Below are 16,604 nucleotides of genomic sequence, written 5' to 3'. Positions count from 1 at the left end.
ATAACAACCCATCATGCTTTGCTGTAGAAATTGACAGGCTGATTATAAAATTTATGTGAAAACGCAAAGGACCAAGAAGAGCCAAAACAACTTTGAAATATAAGAACAATAATACTGGAGGACGAATGCTATCTGATTTCAAGACTAGTAGTATAGGAGTCGAGAGACAAATAAATGGAACCAATAAAGCGTTAGGTAATAAACACACACATATATGACTGATTTTTAATAAGGTACAAAGAAAATTCACTTGTGAAAGAACAGTCTTTTCAGCATTTAAGACTGCAATGCTTGGGTATCCATATGTAAAAAAAAAAAAAAGAACCATGTATAAAAAGCAACTGGATGATTTGGAAAATTGAAATTACAAACTAAAACTTTTAAAATAAAACATAGAAGAAAATCTTTTTGATTCTGGATTAGGCTAGGGCACCAAAAAAATGATCCATAGGAAAAAAAAATTGACAAATTGGACTTCATATAAATTTAAAACTTCTACTTGTGGAAATACATTAGGAAAAAGAAAAGACAAGCTACAGACGGTGCTAATACATTTGCACATCACATATCCGAAGAAGGATATATATTCAGAACATGTAAAGAACTCTCAAAACTCAATCATAAGAAAACAGACAATAACAACAAACTGGGAACAGATTTTAAAAGACACTTCACCAAATGTATAACATAAACCATTACCACAAATGAAGTTGAACATACACTTATCACATGACTGAGCCATTCCACTGCTGGATATTTATCCATGAGAAATAAAAGCATAGGTCCATACAAAAACTTGTACACAAATGCTCATAGCAGCATTATTTGTAACAGCCAAACACTGGATACAACCAAAATACCCATCAAAAGATAAATGCTTAGGGGCGCCTGGGTGGCTCGGTCAGCTAAACGTCTACCTTTGGCTTAGGTCATGATCCCAGGGTCCTGGGATCAAGCCCCATATCAGGCTCCTTGCTCAGCAGGGAGCCTGCTTCTCCTTCTCTGTGCTTCTCCCTCTCCCTCTGCCTGCTGCTCCCCTGCTTGTGTTCTCTCTCTCTGTCAAATAAATACAAATAAAATCTTTAAAAAAAGAAAAAAAAAGATAAATGTTTAAACTGTGGTATAATCACAAAATAGAATACTACTCAAAAATAAAAAGGGACAAACTATTGATACAGGGGAAAAGATGAATAAATCTTAATATAAGTATGCTGCAAGACAGGTAAAAAAAGTACATACTGCTTAATTTCATTTAAATAAAAATTCTAGAAAATATATACTATATAGTTACTCTATCAGTGACTTTATGGGAATGGAGAAGGACGATGAGGACAGGGAGGAGGAAAACATTACAGTGAGACACAAGGAGACTGCTAAGAGTGCCAGCCCTGTTCATTATCTTGACTGTGTTGATGGTTTCATGGGTTTTACATATGCCAAAACTTATCAGAATACACAGTTTAAATACATAAAGGTTATTATATACCAATTATAGCTCCATACTGTATAAACATAGGACAACAGCAAAATTTGAAATGGTATACTAAAAGGTAAGAATGAAAAAGGAACAAAGGACCAAAATCAAGTAAAACAAACTAGTAGAAAACAATGGCAAAATGGTAGATCTAAATCCAGGCATATCTAGAGTTACCTTAAATTGAATGGACTAAACACTTCAATCAAAGGGTAGAGAATATGAGATTGGATAAAAAAAAAGATCTAATTATATGCTGCTAAACAAAGATATTTGAATTCAAAGACACAGCTTTAAAGTAAAAGAATGGAAAATGAAAAACCATATAAATAGTAAGCATAACAGTTAAATTAACTATGTTTATATAGTACAAAATAGACATTAAGACAAGCAATACAATAGGAGGATATAACAACTATAAATCCATATGCATTCAACAACAAAGTACCAAATACATGAAGAAAAAAACTGACAGAATTGAAAGAAGAAATAGACAAATCAATTAGAGAGACCAACATTCCTTTCTCAGTAACTGAAGGAAGATAATATAATCATTGAATTTTGAAGAATTGAAAAACATTATCAACCATAATGACCTAATTTGACATTTATAGAACGTTCCTCCCAACTGCAGTGGAATACACATTCTTTTCAAGTGCACATAGTATATACATAAAGACAGAATATATGTTAAGCTATAAAATGTCTCAATAAGTTGAAAATAAATGATTTAATACAGAATATAGTCTCAATAAAAAATTTTTAAATTAGAAATCAATTTAAAAAGCTACAAAAAAAATCCCAAAAGTAGGGAAATGTAAACAACACAACACACTTCTAATGTACACAGGGTGTTGTTGTATGTTAGTGATGAATCACTGAATTCCCGCCTGAAACTAATATTATACTATATGTTAACTAACTGGAATTTAAATAAAAACATGAAACTAAGTAAGTTAGTAAATCAATCAATCAATCACGGGTACAAAAATCAAGGAAATTTTTAGAACATCTTAAGCAGAATGAAAATGAAAACATGCCATATTACAATTTGCAGAGTGAAGCAAACCAGCAATTAGCATAAGCGTGATAGCTCTAAAAGCATGTATTTGTACTTGCATCTTAACTACAAAAAACAGAGAAGATTAAACTCAAAGGAATAGTAAAGGTCAGACAAGCAATGAAATAAAAGACAAAGAAAAAAATCAATGGAACCAAAAACTGCTTCTTAAAAAAGATTAACAAAGTAATAAATCTAAACCACTTGATGTAAATCCCCACTATGAGGAAAAGAAGAGGGAACATCACTATAAATTTACAGACACTAAAAGAATAATAAAACGCCATTATATTTTTCTGATAAATTTAACAATTTAAATAAGCTAAGCAAAGTTCCTTCGAAAACATAAATTATTAAAACTAATAATAAATAGAAAATTAGTAATTAAAGACCTTCTCAATAAAGAAAATCATAGACCTGTATGACTTCTTCGGTGGATCTTACCAAACATTTAAAGAAGGAATAATACTAATCCTATTCAAATCCTTTTAGAAAACAGAGAAGAAAGAAGTCTTTCTTATTTATGAGGCCAGTTTTACTCTGATACCAAAACCAGAAATAGATGCCATAAGAAAAAAAAAACAAACTATAGACCTATATTCATCGGGAACACACACAAAAATCCTCAACAAAATTTTATCCCATTGAATCCAGCAATATATAAAATAGAAAATTTCTCATTAACAATACGATTCATACCAAGAACATAACAGTGCTTTGATATATAAAATCAAATTATATTATAACATTAATTAATAAAAGAGAAGAAACACATGACTGTGTCAATAGATACAGAAAAATAAATTGACAAAATCTAAACACTGAGTCATCATTTAAAACTCTCAGAAAAACAGTAATAAAAGATAACTTCCCCAACAAATGGCATCAATAGAAAACCTATAATTAACATTACAGTTAAGGATGAAAGACTGAATTCTTTCTCCCCAAGATTAGGAATAAGTCAAGATGCTGTCACCACATGTATTAAATGTTATACTGGAGGGTTTAGCAGTGAAATAGCAAGAAAAAAAAAAGAGAGAAATTGCAAACAAAGTATAATTCTGAATAATATGGAATACTGAATAAATACCAGATGACATAATAAGGTACAGAGAGAAATCCTAGGAAACTAACAACAACAAAAAATTACACACTTAAAAGGTGAATTTACCAAGATCTCAGGATGAAAGTCAATATAGAAAAACCAACTGCATTAATATACTAGCAAAGAAAATCTGAAAGTTTAATTTTAATATTCCATTTAAAATAGCATTCTAAAAAATGAAGTACCTACAAATAAATTTAACAAAATATGTGTGGGCCTGTGGAAGATTCAATATTGTTAAGATGGCAATTTTTTCTAAATTTACCTAAAAACTACGCTATCCCAATCAAAACAGTTAACAGGCTTTTTTTTTTAATGGAAACTGACAAGCTGAATATAAAATATATTAAAAAAAACGCATATTATCTAAACTAGCCAAACAACTTTCAAGAATAAATTTGAAGTTTTTTTTTTTTTTTTAAAGATTTTATTTATTTATTTGACAGAGAGATAGAGACAGCCAGCGAGAGAGGGAACACAAGCAGGGGGAGTGGGAGAGGAAGAAGCAGGCTCATAGCGGAAGAGCCTGATGTGGGGCTGGATCCCAGATCGCCGGGATCACGCCCTGAGCCGAAGGCAGACGCTTAACCGCTGTGCCACCCAGGCGCCCCAAATTTGAAGTTTTTAAGCACACAATTTTAAAACTTACTATAAAGCTATACTAACCAAGAGAGCATGGTATTGGTATACAGATGGACAATATGGAGGTTCCTCAAAAAGTTGAAAACAGAGCTACCCTATGACCCAGCAATTGCACTACTGGGTACTTACCCCAAAGATACAAATGTAGTGATCCAAAGCAGAACCTGCACCCCAATGTTTATAGCAGCAGTGGTTTTCATCCAAGGGTGATTTACTACCCCCCATTCTCCCAGGGGACATCTAGCAACATCTGGAGACAGTTCTGGTTATCACACTGAAGCGCATGCTACTGGCACTACGGGGTGGGAATGAAGGAGGCTGCTAATATCCTGCAGCGCACAAGACAGCCCTCCATGACAGAGAATTACTCAACTCCAACTGTCAATATTGCCAAGTTTGAAAAATACCAGGTCAATAGAACAAAATTAAGAGTTCAGAAATCTACACTCATGTGGTCAAAATGATTTTGTCCAGAGATGATATGGTAATACAGTGGAGAAGATACTTTGTTTTCCCCATTTTTTAATTTAAATTGAATTAATTAACATATAATGTATTACTGGTTTCAGAGGTAGAGGTCAGTGATTCGTCAGTCTTATATAAAACCCAGTGCTCATTACATCACGTGTCCCCCTATCACCCAGTTACCCCATCCCCCCACCTCCCTCCCCTCTAGTGAGCCTCCATAGTTTCCTATAGTTAAGAATCTCTTATGGTTTGTCTCTCTCTCTCGGGTTTTGTTTTATTTTTTCCTCTTTTCCCCATGATCCTCTCTTTCGTTTCTTAAATTCCACATATGAGTGAGATCATACGATAACTGTCTTTCTCTGAATGACTTATTTCACTTAGCATAATACTGTCTAGTTCCATCTTTATCCATTCATCTGTCAATGGACATCTGGGCTCTATCCATTACTTGGCTACTGTGGACATTGCTGCTATGAACACAGGGGTAGAGGTGCCCCTGTGGATCACTATGTTTGTATCTTTGGGGTAAATAAATACCAAGCAGTGCAATTGCTGGGTCATAGGGTAGCTCTGTTTTCAACTTTTTGAGGAACCTCCATACTGTTTTCCAGAGTGGCTGCACCAGTTTGCATTCCCACCAACAGTGTAAGAAGCTTCCCCTTTCTCCATATCCTTGCCAACATCTGTCGTTTCCTGACTTGTTAATTTGAGCCATTCTGACTGGTGTGAGGTGGTATCTCATTGTGGTTTTGATTTGTATTTCCCTGATGCCAAGTGATGTTGAGCATTGTTTTCATGTGTCGTTGGCCATTTGTATGCCTTCTTTGGAGAAATGTTTGTGCATGTCTTCTGTCCATTTCTTGACTGGATTATTTCTTCTTTGGGTGTTGAGTTTGATAAGTTCTTTATGGATTTTGGATACTAGCCCTTTATCTGATATGTCATTTGCAAATATCTTCTCCCATTCTGTCAGTTGTCTTTTGGTTTTGTCGGCTGTTTCCTTTGTTGTGCAAAAGCTTTTTATCTTGATGAAGTCCCAATAGTTCATTTTTGCTTTTGTTTCCCTTGCCTTTGGAGATGTGTCTAGCAAGAAATTGCTGTAGCCGAGGTCAAAGAGGTTGCTGCCTGTGTTCTTCTCTAGGATTTTGATGGATTCCTGTCTCACATTTAGGTCTTTCATCCATTTTGAGTCTATTTTTGTGTGTGGTGTAAGGAAATGGCCCAGTTTCATTCTTCTGCATGTGGCTGTCCAATTGCTTTAACACTATTTGTTGAAGAGACTGTCTTTTTTCCATTGGATATTCTTCCCTGCTTTGTCAAAGATTAGTTGACCACAGAGTTGAGGGTCCATTTCTGGGTTCTCTATTCTGTCCCATTGATCTATGTGTCTGTTTTTGTGCCAGTACCATACTGTCTTGATGATTACATCTTTGTAAAATAGCTTGAAGTCAGGCACTGTGATGCCCCCAGCTTTGGTTTTCATTTTCAACATTCCTTTGGCTACTCAGGGTCTTTTCTGGTTCCACACAAAATTTAGGATTATTTGTTCCAGCTCTGTGAAAAAAAAATTGATGGAATTTTGATAGGGATTGCACTGAATGTGTAGATTGCTCCAGGTAGCATAGACATTTTAACAATATTTGTTAAATATTGTTCCTCCAATCCATAAGCATGGAACATTTTTCCATTTCTTTGTGTCTTTCTCAATTTCTTTCATGAGTTTTCTGGGTACAGATCCTTTGCCTCTTTGGTTAGGTTTACCCCTAGGTACCTTATGGTTTTGGGTGCAATTATAAATGGGATGGACTCCTTAATCTCTCTTTCTTCTGTCTCATTGTTAGTGTATTGAAATGCAACTGATACCTGTGCATTGATTTTATATCCTGCCACTCTGCAGAATAGGATCCTGTATGAGTTCTAGCAATTTTTGAAGGAGAAGATACTTTTGTTGATAAAAAACAAAATTTTTTTTAAAAAGTGCTGAAATCAATGGATATTCACATTGGAGGTCATTGGAAGGGGGGGAAATTTCGACTATCTCATTACATCCCCAAGCAAATTAAAAAATGGATTATATACATAACCTAAGAAAATAAATAAAACTTCATAATGAAAATAGGAGAAAATCATCGTGTTATGGTTAGGCAATGATTTGATACAACATCAAAAGTATGATCAGTAAGAAAAAAACAGTAAGTTTGAATTCATCAAAATTAAACAGTTTTATTCATCTAAGGATATCATCAAGAAAGTTAATAGGAAACCAGAAACTGAGAAAATATTCATAATACATATTATGGCAAAGGACTTATATCTAGAATTTATAAAAACCAACTAAAATTATGAAGATAGACAACAATAAAATGAGTGAAAGTTTAAAAGGATCTTTTCTTCACAAAAGAAAAACACAAATTGTAAGTAAGCACATGAAAACATGCTTATCAATAGTTATTCAGATAAATACAGTGAGATGAGATGCCATTCCCCATTCAAAAGAAAACGAAAGGCTAAAATGAAAAACATTGACAATACCAAGTGCTGACAGGCTTCAGATCAAAGAGAACTCTCATACATTACAATGAGAATATAAAATGTCAAGAAACTCTGGAAAACAGTTTGGAAGTTGGTTATAAAGTTAAACACTTAACATATGATCCTGCAATTCCATACCTAAATATTTTTAAATAACAGAAACATACGTTCCCACACAGATTTTTATGTGAATATTCACAGCAGCCCCAAACGTTAAGCAATTTAAATGTTCAGGAATAAGTGAATGGATAAACAAAATGTTGTATAGCCATACAATAGAATACTACTCAGCAATCAAAATGTATAGATAACTAATACATGTAACCACATGATCTCAAAAAACATGCTGAACCAAATCAGGTAGATATAAAAATAATTCAGTTTACTTCATTTTATATGAAATTATAAAAACTAGCTATTCATAGTGAGAAAATGTAGATCTATGGTTGCCTGGGGCTAGGGCTATTAAGGGCAGGGATGACTATAAAAGGACATGAGAGAATTTCTTGGTTTGATGGAAATGTTCTATATCTTGATTGTGACAGTGGATATATGGATGTATACATTTCTCAAGAACAAGTCGATTTTACTATGCTTAGAACATACACAAAAAAATCGGTAGCCTTTGGGGATATTGCAAAATATAGACTAAACACATAACCTAACTCTCATAGAATTTACAGTCTGTACTCAATTCAAATGAGTACTTATAGTTCTAAGGGAAGACACTGGAAGATACGTTAAAAACGTGTTGGTCACTTTTTGGCATTTTTGACAACACACTGCAGGAAAAAGACAAACTCAGTTTTCTTTTTGTAAAAGCTTAAGGACAAAGTAATAATACAGATAATTTATTTGGTGTGCTTGGGTAACATTCCATATATATATATGTCTGTTAACAGCACTTAAGAGATTATAAATAGTATATTGTACATATCCTTCACAGAAATTTGGATTTTACAAGTGCTGATGGAGAGGAACTCAGAAATAAAATTCATGAATGTTACAATTCACAATTATGAATAATATTTAAAATTATATTTATATCTATGCACATATACAACCTTCCACCCACATGCACAAACTCACACTTGCATGAATGCAAATACTTGCTCATCTAACAAAACCTCCACTCATTACTTCCTCTTTCTTGAGGACTCTGGTCTATCAATTTTTTTCTTTTTTTAAATCTTTAGTCTTTCTAGATTGGCTCTTGCTCATAAATATTTAAATGAGCTCAACTTCTAGGCCAAAATACAAGGGGAAAAATTTCCCCTTCATAGCTCCCTCCACCTACAGTGCTCTCTTATGTTCATCATCTAAGCTTCCCAAAGACTTGCCTTCTGTTTCTATTGTTTCATCTTCTTTTTTTCTCATCTGATTATCTCCTTTGTCCACCATTCCACCAAAACTATTCTTTTTAATGACACTTTCTTGTTGTCCTATCCAGCAGTCACCTGTAAATCCACACCTTACTTATTTTGCATTATTTGAAAACGTTAACCACTTACTTTTTATAAAATGCTCTCTCTTCCCATGACCTAGGTATAGTAGGCATTTAGTTTCCTCCTTTTTCTCCTGCAGTTTATATTTTCCTTCAAAAGCTCTCTTATCCTATCCATTATAAACTGAAGTCCCTCAGAACACTAGGTGGAATTATTTTCTCATTCTATGTATTCTCTGGTCTCATCCACATACTTTCACTGACCTTCTATATACTTATGATTTTCAAATTCATGCATTAGCATATTTCTCATAGTTTTAAACTCTGTATTCAACTCTCTTATGCAACGCTCTTGAATATTCCACAGGACTATAAGCTCAACATGTCCAAAACACAAAATTTTCAACCCTAACCATGCTGCAGGTCTTAAGTTTCCTATTTCAGTGAATTGCCAAAACCAAAGATCTGGTCACCATCCACAAAAATATATTCATTATATGAATACATATATATGTATATAAAATGTGTTTGTGTATGTGTAAATATATCCTTTATCAATCAACATTTACTTCCTCTCTTTTATTCCCACAAATTCTCTGGTTTCTGTTCCCTTAATATGACTCAAAACCATCAAAATCTCTCTTTCCCACACACCCACCTTAGTTTGGGCCACCACCATTCTCACTAGGATAACTGTAATAGCTGTTTAACTGATTTATATGCTTCTAATACTGTCTCCCATCAAATGCTTTTTAAACTTTACCAGAGTAATATTTCTAAAATGCAAATCTGAACAAATGTCACTTCTCTAGTTAATGTCTTTTAACAGCTCCCAATTTCCTGTCAGACAACGTGGCAGACAAGGTCCTTTATTATCCTTTCTATGGCATAAAATCATCTTTCATTTCACAGTCTCAAAAAGCCTCAAACCCCCTTGCCAAACATTTATGTTATACTCTCTCATTTAACAGATTGTGAATATGCTATTCCATCTACCTTTCTCATGCTAAATTCTCAGTTCTGACCTCACTTAGACCCATGAACCCTGAAAGATCTCATCATTAGTCCAATAAGTGGTCCCTCACACAATATGAAGGAATTATATACCCCTTTAAGATAACATTTATTTCATCATAACTTACCAGTTTTACAATCATATCATCGGTTTCCACCTACTTAATATTAATAGAAGAACTGTGTCCTGCTCATGTTATATCCATATAATCCAGCAGAATGTCAGTCATATAAAAGGCCCTCCTCATTAAATAAGGAGGAGAGGAAAAGACAAAAGGTTGGTCTAGCACTCAAATACTAGACAAGGCCCTAAGGTAAATGTGTAAAAATTTAAAGGTTGACTTTTTTAAATCAAACACAGATAATATATGAACTACAGGTAAGTAGCCTTTCTTCTACAGGCTGAAAATTAGGAAATGTGAGTACTAACTCTTGTTTTGGGAGTAGACATACCTTGACCAAGAATAACAAAGATGATAATTCAGTCAACATCAGCTGGGGTGAACACCTAGAATGTGCCAGGTTCTATTCGAAGCACTATGCAAATCTGATGTCATATAATACTCCTAACAATCCTATGAGGTAGAATTATTTGTGTATACATTCTAAAGATGAGAAACATGAGGCACAGAGAGCCTACGACATCCCATAGTAACACAGTTAAGTGACAAAGGCAGGCAGGCAGATTCCAGAGCACCTGCTTATAATTACTCTGATGAGTGTTTACTTGCTTTTCCTTTAAATTCTTAATTTGAAAAAGGAGAGAGAGAAAAAGAGAGAGAGAAAGATATGCATGTACGTGCGCGCACACACACACATACACACAAAGGCTAAACTAAATTATTTCTAAGGAACCATCCAGCTAATATTGTTGTTAAACTAAATTTACTAACTTCAAATTTCAAATGGCATCTAATGAAATATGATTAGAGAAACGAGTGTGGGATTACCATTTCTACACTTTATGTGATTTTACCTAGTAATCATACCCCCTTTTAAAAGGTGTTTGGTTTTTAAACAGTATCTCATCACACTGAACTGCCTCTGACCCTCTGTATGTCCTGAGGTAGTCTTACAGTGCTCTCACCCAATGTTTCCAATTGATGAACATGGGATGTCCTTCTACTTACTTAGGTTATTTTTAATTTCTTTCACCCCTGTTTTGTAGTTTTCAGTGGACAAGTCTCTCACCTCCTTGGTTAAATTTACTGCTAGGTATATTATTCTTTAAGATGCCAATGTAAGCTGAATTGCTTTCTTAATTTCTTTTTTGACTATTCATTGAGGGTGTATAGAAACACGATTGATTTTTGTGTGTTAATCTTTTAACCTACCACTGTGCTAAGTTCACTTATTAGCTCTGCTATCGGCTCTGCTACTGGCTAATTCTGACAAGGCATTGTAAGAAAAAGACAAGTTCAGCAATGAATTCAGAAGAAAAGACAATTCACAAGAACTGAATTACAGGTAACAGAAAAAGTTCAGAAATTTGGGGACTTACAGGAATAACCACCTTCCCAACCTCAACTTCTAAAAGAAATAATTGAGAGGGTCTTTGAGCAACAAAGACCAACTAAATTCAACCTTACAGCAAGTATTAAACCAAGTGTATGTTAGCCACATCCACAGTGTCTCCAAGCACAGACCCAATAAGGCTGTGACTGTCCTGTATATACTTTCATTTGGAAAAAGTGGTTGGGAGAAAAGAGACCATTGGAATTTCTTCAACCCAGGTTTGATAAATGAAGTTATTTTTAATCAGAAAAAAAGAGAAAGATACAGACAAACAGGCAAGTATAGGGGTGAAAATCATATAAACATATTAAATGTAGGCAGTAGGCCTCTAAAATAACTGTGGGTTTGCCTTTGACAAATGGAGCTGATTGTAATCAAACAGATGAGGAGCCAAAGAACCATTACCCTGACTGTCACTATCTGCTATCTAAAACGACCCAGGCCTCCCAGTTTTCTATAGTCACAAAGCAGGCTGAGACATGGTATAATCACCAATACTCAGATATAGCCAACAAAGATATTGAAAAATTTAAAATCTATAAGATCATAAAGAACAGTGGAGGCACAGAGAGCCTACGACATTCCATAGTAACACAGTTAAGTGACAAAGGCAGGCAGGCCTTTGTACCTAAACCCTAAACAGAGAATCATGGTCAGTCAAAGACCAATCCTAGTCCCATAACAGAGATCTTATTTAATCTGTCCACTGAGATTTGAGAATTGCTACATATTAATGATAGCTGTGCATCTCTGATTCTTCAGCTTTCCTACTGAGAGCGTTTATAGTGAATACCTTTATCTTGCCATTGTATACCAAATATGTTGAAGGTAAACAACATATATTTTAGTTTCTAGTTCTTCAGGTCAAAGGGGACTATATATCTGGACCTGATAATGTAGAGACTGTGGTACATCATTCCCTACCTATCATCTAAAGATACTGGACTTTTGAGCTTACGGCCATAGCTGGTCAGAACTTTCAGATTTTCTCCCAAGGAGACAGGTTAAGTAAATTTGCCTGTAAGATGGAGACTGGGAATATTTGGCAACTACAAGAGCCAACTGTGGTATAACTAATGCTGCTTACCAAATATTTCCTTCTCCCTCCCTTTCAGATTTATAGTACGATCTCACTACCTGGCCCCAATACGATGAGGTGAAGCACTATGGATATAAATTGAGAGTAGAAGTATCATTTCCAATCCAGAATATTGAATTACTAGTAGGAAATTTGACTGGACTCCTTTTCACTCTGCAATGATAACAGGTAATGCTCCATATAGGAACTACACTACCAGGCCAGTTCCTAGAGTGAGGACGACTTGGCACCAAGCCCCAAGAACAATCCTCAGTGTCTATGCAGCATGAGTAAGATATAAATCTTTGCTGCCTGAAGCCAGAGAGTTTAGGGTATAACCTGGCCTGCCTTGATTTCTGCTGTTTCACAGTTCTGTGACCTTAATTCACCTCTGTTATTTTTCTGTCCATTTACAAAGTCATATACTTTATACCTCTGACGACCTGGTATTTCACCACCCAAAAGAATATAATTGTTGTATTAAATTTATAAAATTCTCTGTGTATTTCCTCTTTCAAGCCATTTACTAAAATGACATTGAAATAATTTAATAGAATTAACCGCAATCTCAGTGATGGGGTGGCATATTTATTAAGTTGCCATTTAAATTCTACCCCTAACTTTGTTTTCCAAATTCTTAGTATATTTTCTTCCCATGATATAAAAGAGTTCTGTTAAGTAAAGCTGGTTTTATTTTCACCTACCAAATTTTATGTTATTTAAAAGTGTTGCTGGAATTTCTTGAATATATTCCTTACAGTACGACACCTCCATAAATTCTCTTCAACTGATTGTTCAGTGTAAATCAGCTGATCATGTCTCTAATGTCTTCTAAGACATTAAATCAAGAAAAGAAACAAAAAATTCAGTGAAAAAATTCAGAGACCAATGCCTACATGCAATGAAAGGTAACTCAAACATGAATAAGTGCCTTTAAAAATTCAAACATTGTTTATAAATCTTGTACTCCTAAAAATCATTTCACATGCCATAATACATTCATAGTCATCTCTTAGCCTCTGTCATTTGTTGAGTAATATTATAACTCAGATATTAACATAAGAATTATCATTAATTTGTGGGGGAGCCACATATTTTAGGCCTTTAGCTCTATTTTTAGTCTTTCATAAAATTCCCAAACTTTAACATTAAGTTTACATAAGCATATTTTTTTTTCTCCAAAATACACCAAGGAAAGTAAATGGCACGAAACTGAATAAACAGTTATAGAGCTCTCAGGGGAGGAGAGTCAGAAGAAAAGTATAAATATATAATGGATGTGCAATTTTATTACCTGAGTATTTAACAACTCTTCACACTTGTGTGCTTGTTTCTCAATTGCAGAGATGTACTGTTTTTCAATAGCTTCTACTTGTTGCTTAACCGAAGACTGCAGTAGTGCCTAAAAAGAAGCAAAACAGTCATTTGGATCACACACAAAACTTGGAGTCTACTGTTGGCATGAGAATTTTTTTTGACAGTTGTACATATCTGAAATATGATACTCCTCTGCATTACAAAATACACATTTGTGAATATTGAACACATTCATCTATAACCTACTTCAAGCTCTCGGTTTTAGGTTTTCCTATTGCCAGCACTACAGTTTTTGGCTCAGATGTTACTTCCACACACCTTCTCCTTAAAAAAGGCCAAGTCATAGAAGATGATAAAGAGGGTGAGTAGTTCTGTTAAATATAAATTCAGTTTAGTGAAGACCACACAGGATGAGGAGTGTATGAAAGCTGCTGAAAAAAAAAAAAAAAAGAAAGAAAAAAAAAACAGACATATTTCACTGGCTGACAAAACTCCACATCCTCTCGGCACACTGTAATATCCCATGGGCCAAGCATGATCTTCAAGACCACAAGTCAAGTAAAAGCAGATGGAAACTCTGAGCAATTTCATACATAAAAGAACTGCCCCCCAGGAAGTTCACGCCCCTAATATAAAAAGGTAGAAGTCAAATTGTGGAAGTCAGAATCTCAAGGCAGTATTCATAAAAAGTAATAAAACTCGGGAGACTGGACAAACTTAAGTGGGTGGTGTAAATGCTGGAACCTGAGTCGGTTAAATATAAAGACGTTAACACTGTTCTAAGGGAAGCCAAATCAGCATCTGAAGATGTTCCACCCACTCACTTCCTTATTGGGAATGCTGAGAACATTATCATCTTTTTTCTTTCCTTTTTATTAAAGCATTGTATGTTATAGTTAATGTGTTCCCAATATTACATTACATGCTATTTATAAATCCTAAATCATTCTAAAATATGTACTCAACCATATACATAAGAATTCTTTAGCAAATATTCTATTTTTGAAGGTCTATCTGGATAATAAACTACTCATAATCAAAATAGTAAGTTGAAACAGACACATGTCTTATAGAAAACAGACCTTTGGCACATTCACCAAGAAAAGAAAAATAAGCCAAATCTCTTAAATAATCTCTGTTTTGAAAATAGACTTACTTGGTTGGAAACAACATGCATTAAGGAGATAAATAAATATGCACATATTTTTAAAAACTGAGACAAAAATATTTTTTTAAACCTCCGGATAAGTCTCAAATTTTTAGATAATCAACCTTCTTTTGCAAATGTTAAACTGTCTGATGATGCTACCACTCCTATATTTCAATAGCTGTCGCTCTGAAGTTGCATAATGACTAGACATTAGTAAAGGAAAATAAAACTCTGACTGAGGTTTAACTAAAATTTAAAGAAGCGCTCAATAGAATTGCTTCAGCCCTTCGTTTATACATTATATGTCCTCTAAAGATTCCATGATGATTAATTTATATAAGGCCCCAAAATTTAATATCTTAAACTGTGACTAGATAATGTAAAAATATAATTTACCTTTGGCAAAATACAATATAGTGTTTGTTGGACTCCAGAAAATTTAAAGAACATTATAGCTATAGATCATCCTCTTAGGTCTATTCACGACATCTTCTGTAGATAGAAAAATGCCATTCTTTTCTTGGGACTTGGATACGACAGAATTGTTTTGCTTAATGGGAAGAACTATCTTCACTTTGCTATTTGCCATGGTTTCAAATAATCCCACAGTTTAAGAACCCAATTTTAGTAGATTATACAGATTATATAGATTTTTAGTAGTTTATATATCCTTTGGAGAAACATGTAAGTTAATGAACTAAAACCTTTTCTCCCCATAATTAAGAAACACAATGGAGGGGCACCTGGGTGCTCCACTGTTAAGCTTGCAGCTCTTGGTTTCTGCTCAGGTCATGATCTCAGGGTGGTGAGATCAAGCCCCTGCATTGAGCCCTGTGCTCAGCGCTGAGTCCTCCTGAGACTCTCTCCCTTTCCCTCTCCCTCCTCCTCTGTCCCTCTGTCCCTCTCCCCACTTATGCATGTTCTCTCTCTAAAATAAATAAAATCTTAAAAAAGAAAGAAAGAAAGAAAGAAAGAAAGAAAGAAACACAATGGAACAGAATTTTTTCCTAGTGATTGATTTGTACACCATATACTTATTTTCTTCCAAACTTTACAGAGGCAACACGATAGGATAATGAGTCAAGTTAAGAGTCAAAGATATGGTTACGGAGCACAGTGAAAAGCTATACAAAAGTGACCAGCCTATTATATAGCTTAAACCTCTCATCTTAGGAACATTCAGTTACTTAAATCCACCCACCTACAAAAGAGACGTGAAGGTAGGTAGGTACTAGGAACACAAAGATTAAAAATAATAATAATAATAAAGTCTGTCCTCACTGAGTTGTCTGCTGCAGAAGAGAAACATTCTCTAGATAACCACATCAAAGAAGAGATGTCTGAAGCCTGCCTGCAAGGCTCACTATTCTAGGCAAAAAATATTAAAGAGAGTTGCAGTTAAGAGTGGAGGCAGGAAGGCAGCAAAATAAGCAGGTGCCAAATACTTAAAAACCCTTGTATGTGATAACAAGACTGTTTAAAAATTTGGCCTAATACTACTGAACACCGTATTGTTAGTGTCACAGTCCAAACAAAAGAGGTAATTTCCAAACACTTTCCTTGCAACTACAATAGTAATCATTAATGACACACTACAAACACAAATTGATACTAGCCACCTGCTTTTACAGCATGATCTATCATTATATAACTGGATACTTATTTTCCAATGTAATATACCATAATAAATGCCTTTACATTTCTTGTATATCTTAAGTATAAAAATGAACATTAATCTTAAAATTTCCCTGCAATTTATTTTTTCCTCTCTAATTGTGTCTACAAACATCAAAGATACAAGGAAC

At 34.4% G+C, this 16,604-nt stretch overlaps 1 protein-coding gene across 8 annotated transcripts in view; it reads right to left on the bottom strand.

Annotated features, from left to right (window-relative positions):
* CCDC91 (coiled-coil domain containing 91) overlaps nt 1–16,604 on the bottom strand; it is a 311,062-nt gene that overhangs the window by 114,887 nt on the left and 179,571 nt on the right. For all 8 annotated transcript variants that reach the window (XR_015721662.1, XM_045811835.2, XM_087855733.1 and 5 more), the window contains exon 8: nt 13,627–13,734. Coding sequence is in view for 7 of the 8 variants with exons in the window: in XM_045811835.2 (XP_045667791.1) it covers nt 13,627–13,734 (108 nt within the window). In the remaining variant the exon portion in view is untranslated. The remainder of the gene's footprint in view (nt 1–13,626; nt 13,735–16,604) is intronic.

Source organism: Ursus americanus, chromosome 25 (assembly GCF_024610735.1).
Source record: "Ursus americanus isolate L20-20 chromosome 25, mUrsAme1.1.p, whole genome shotgun sequence".
NCBI classification, from domain to species: Eukaryota; Metazoa; Chordata; class Mammalia; order Carnivora; family Ursidae; genus Ursus; species Ursus americanus.
This window is presented reverse-complemented; position numbering and strand designations above follow the sequence as displayed.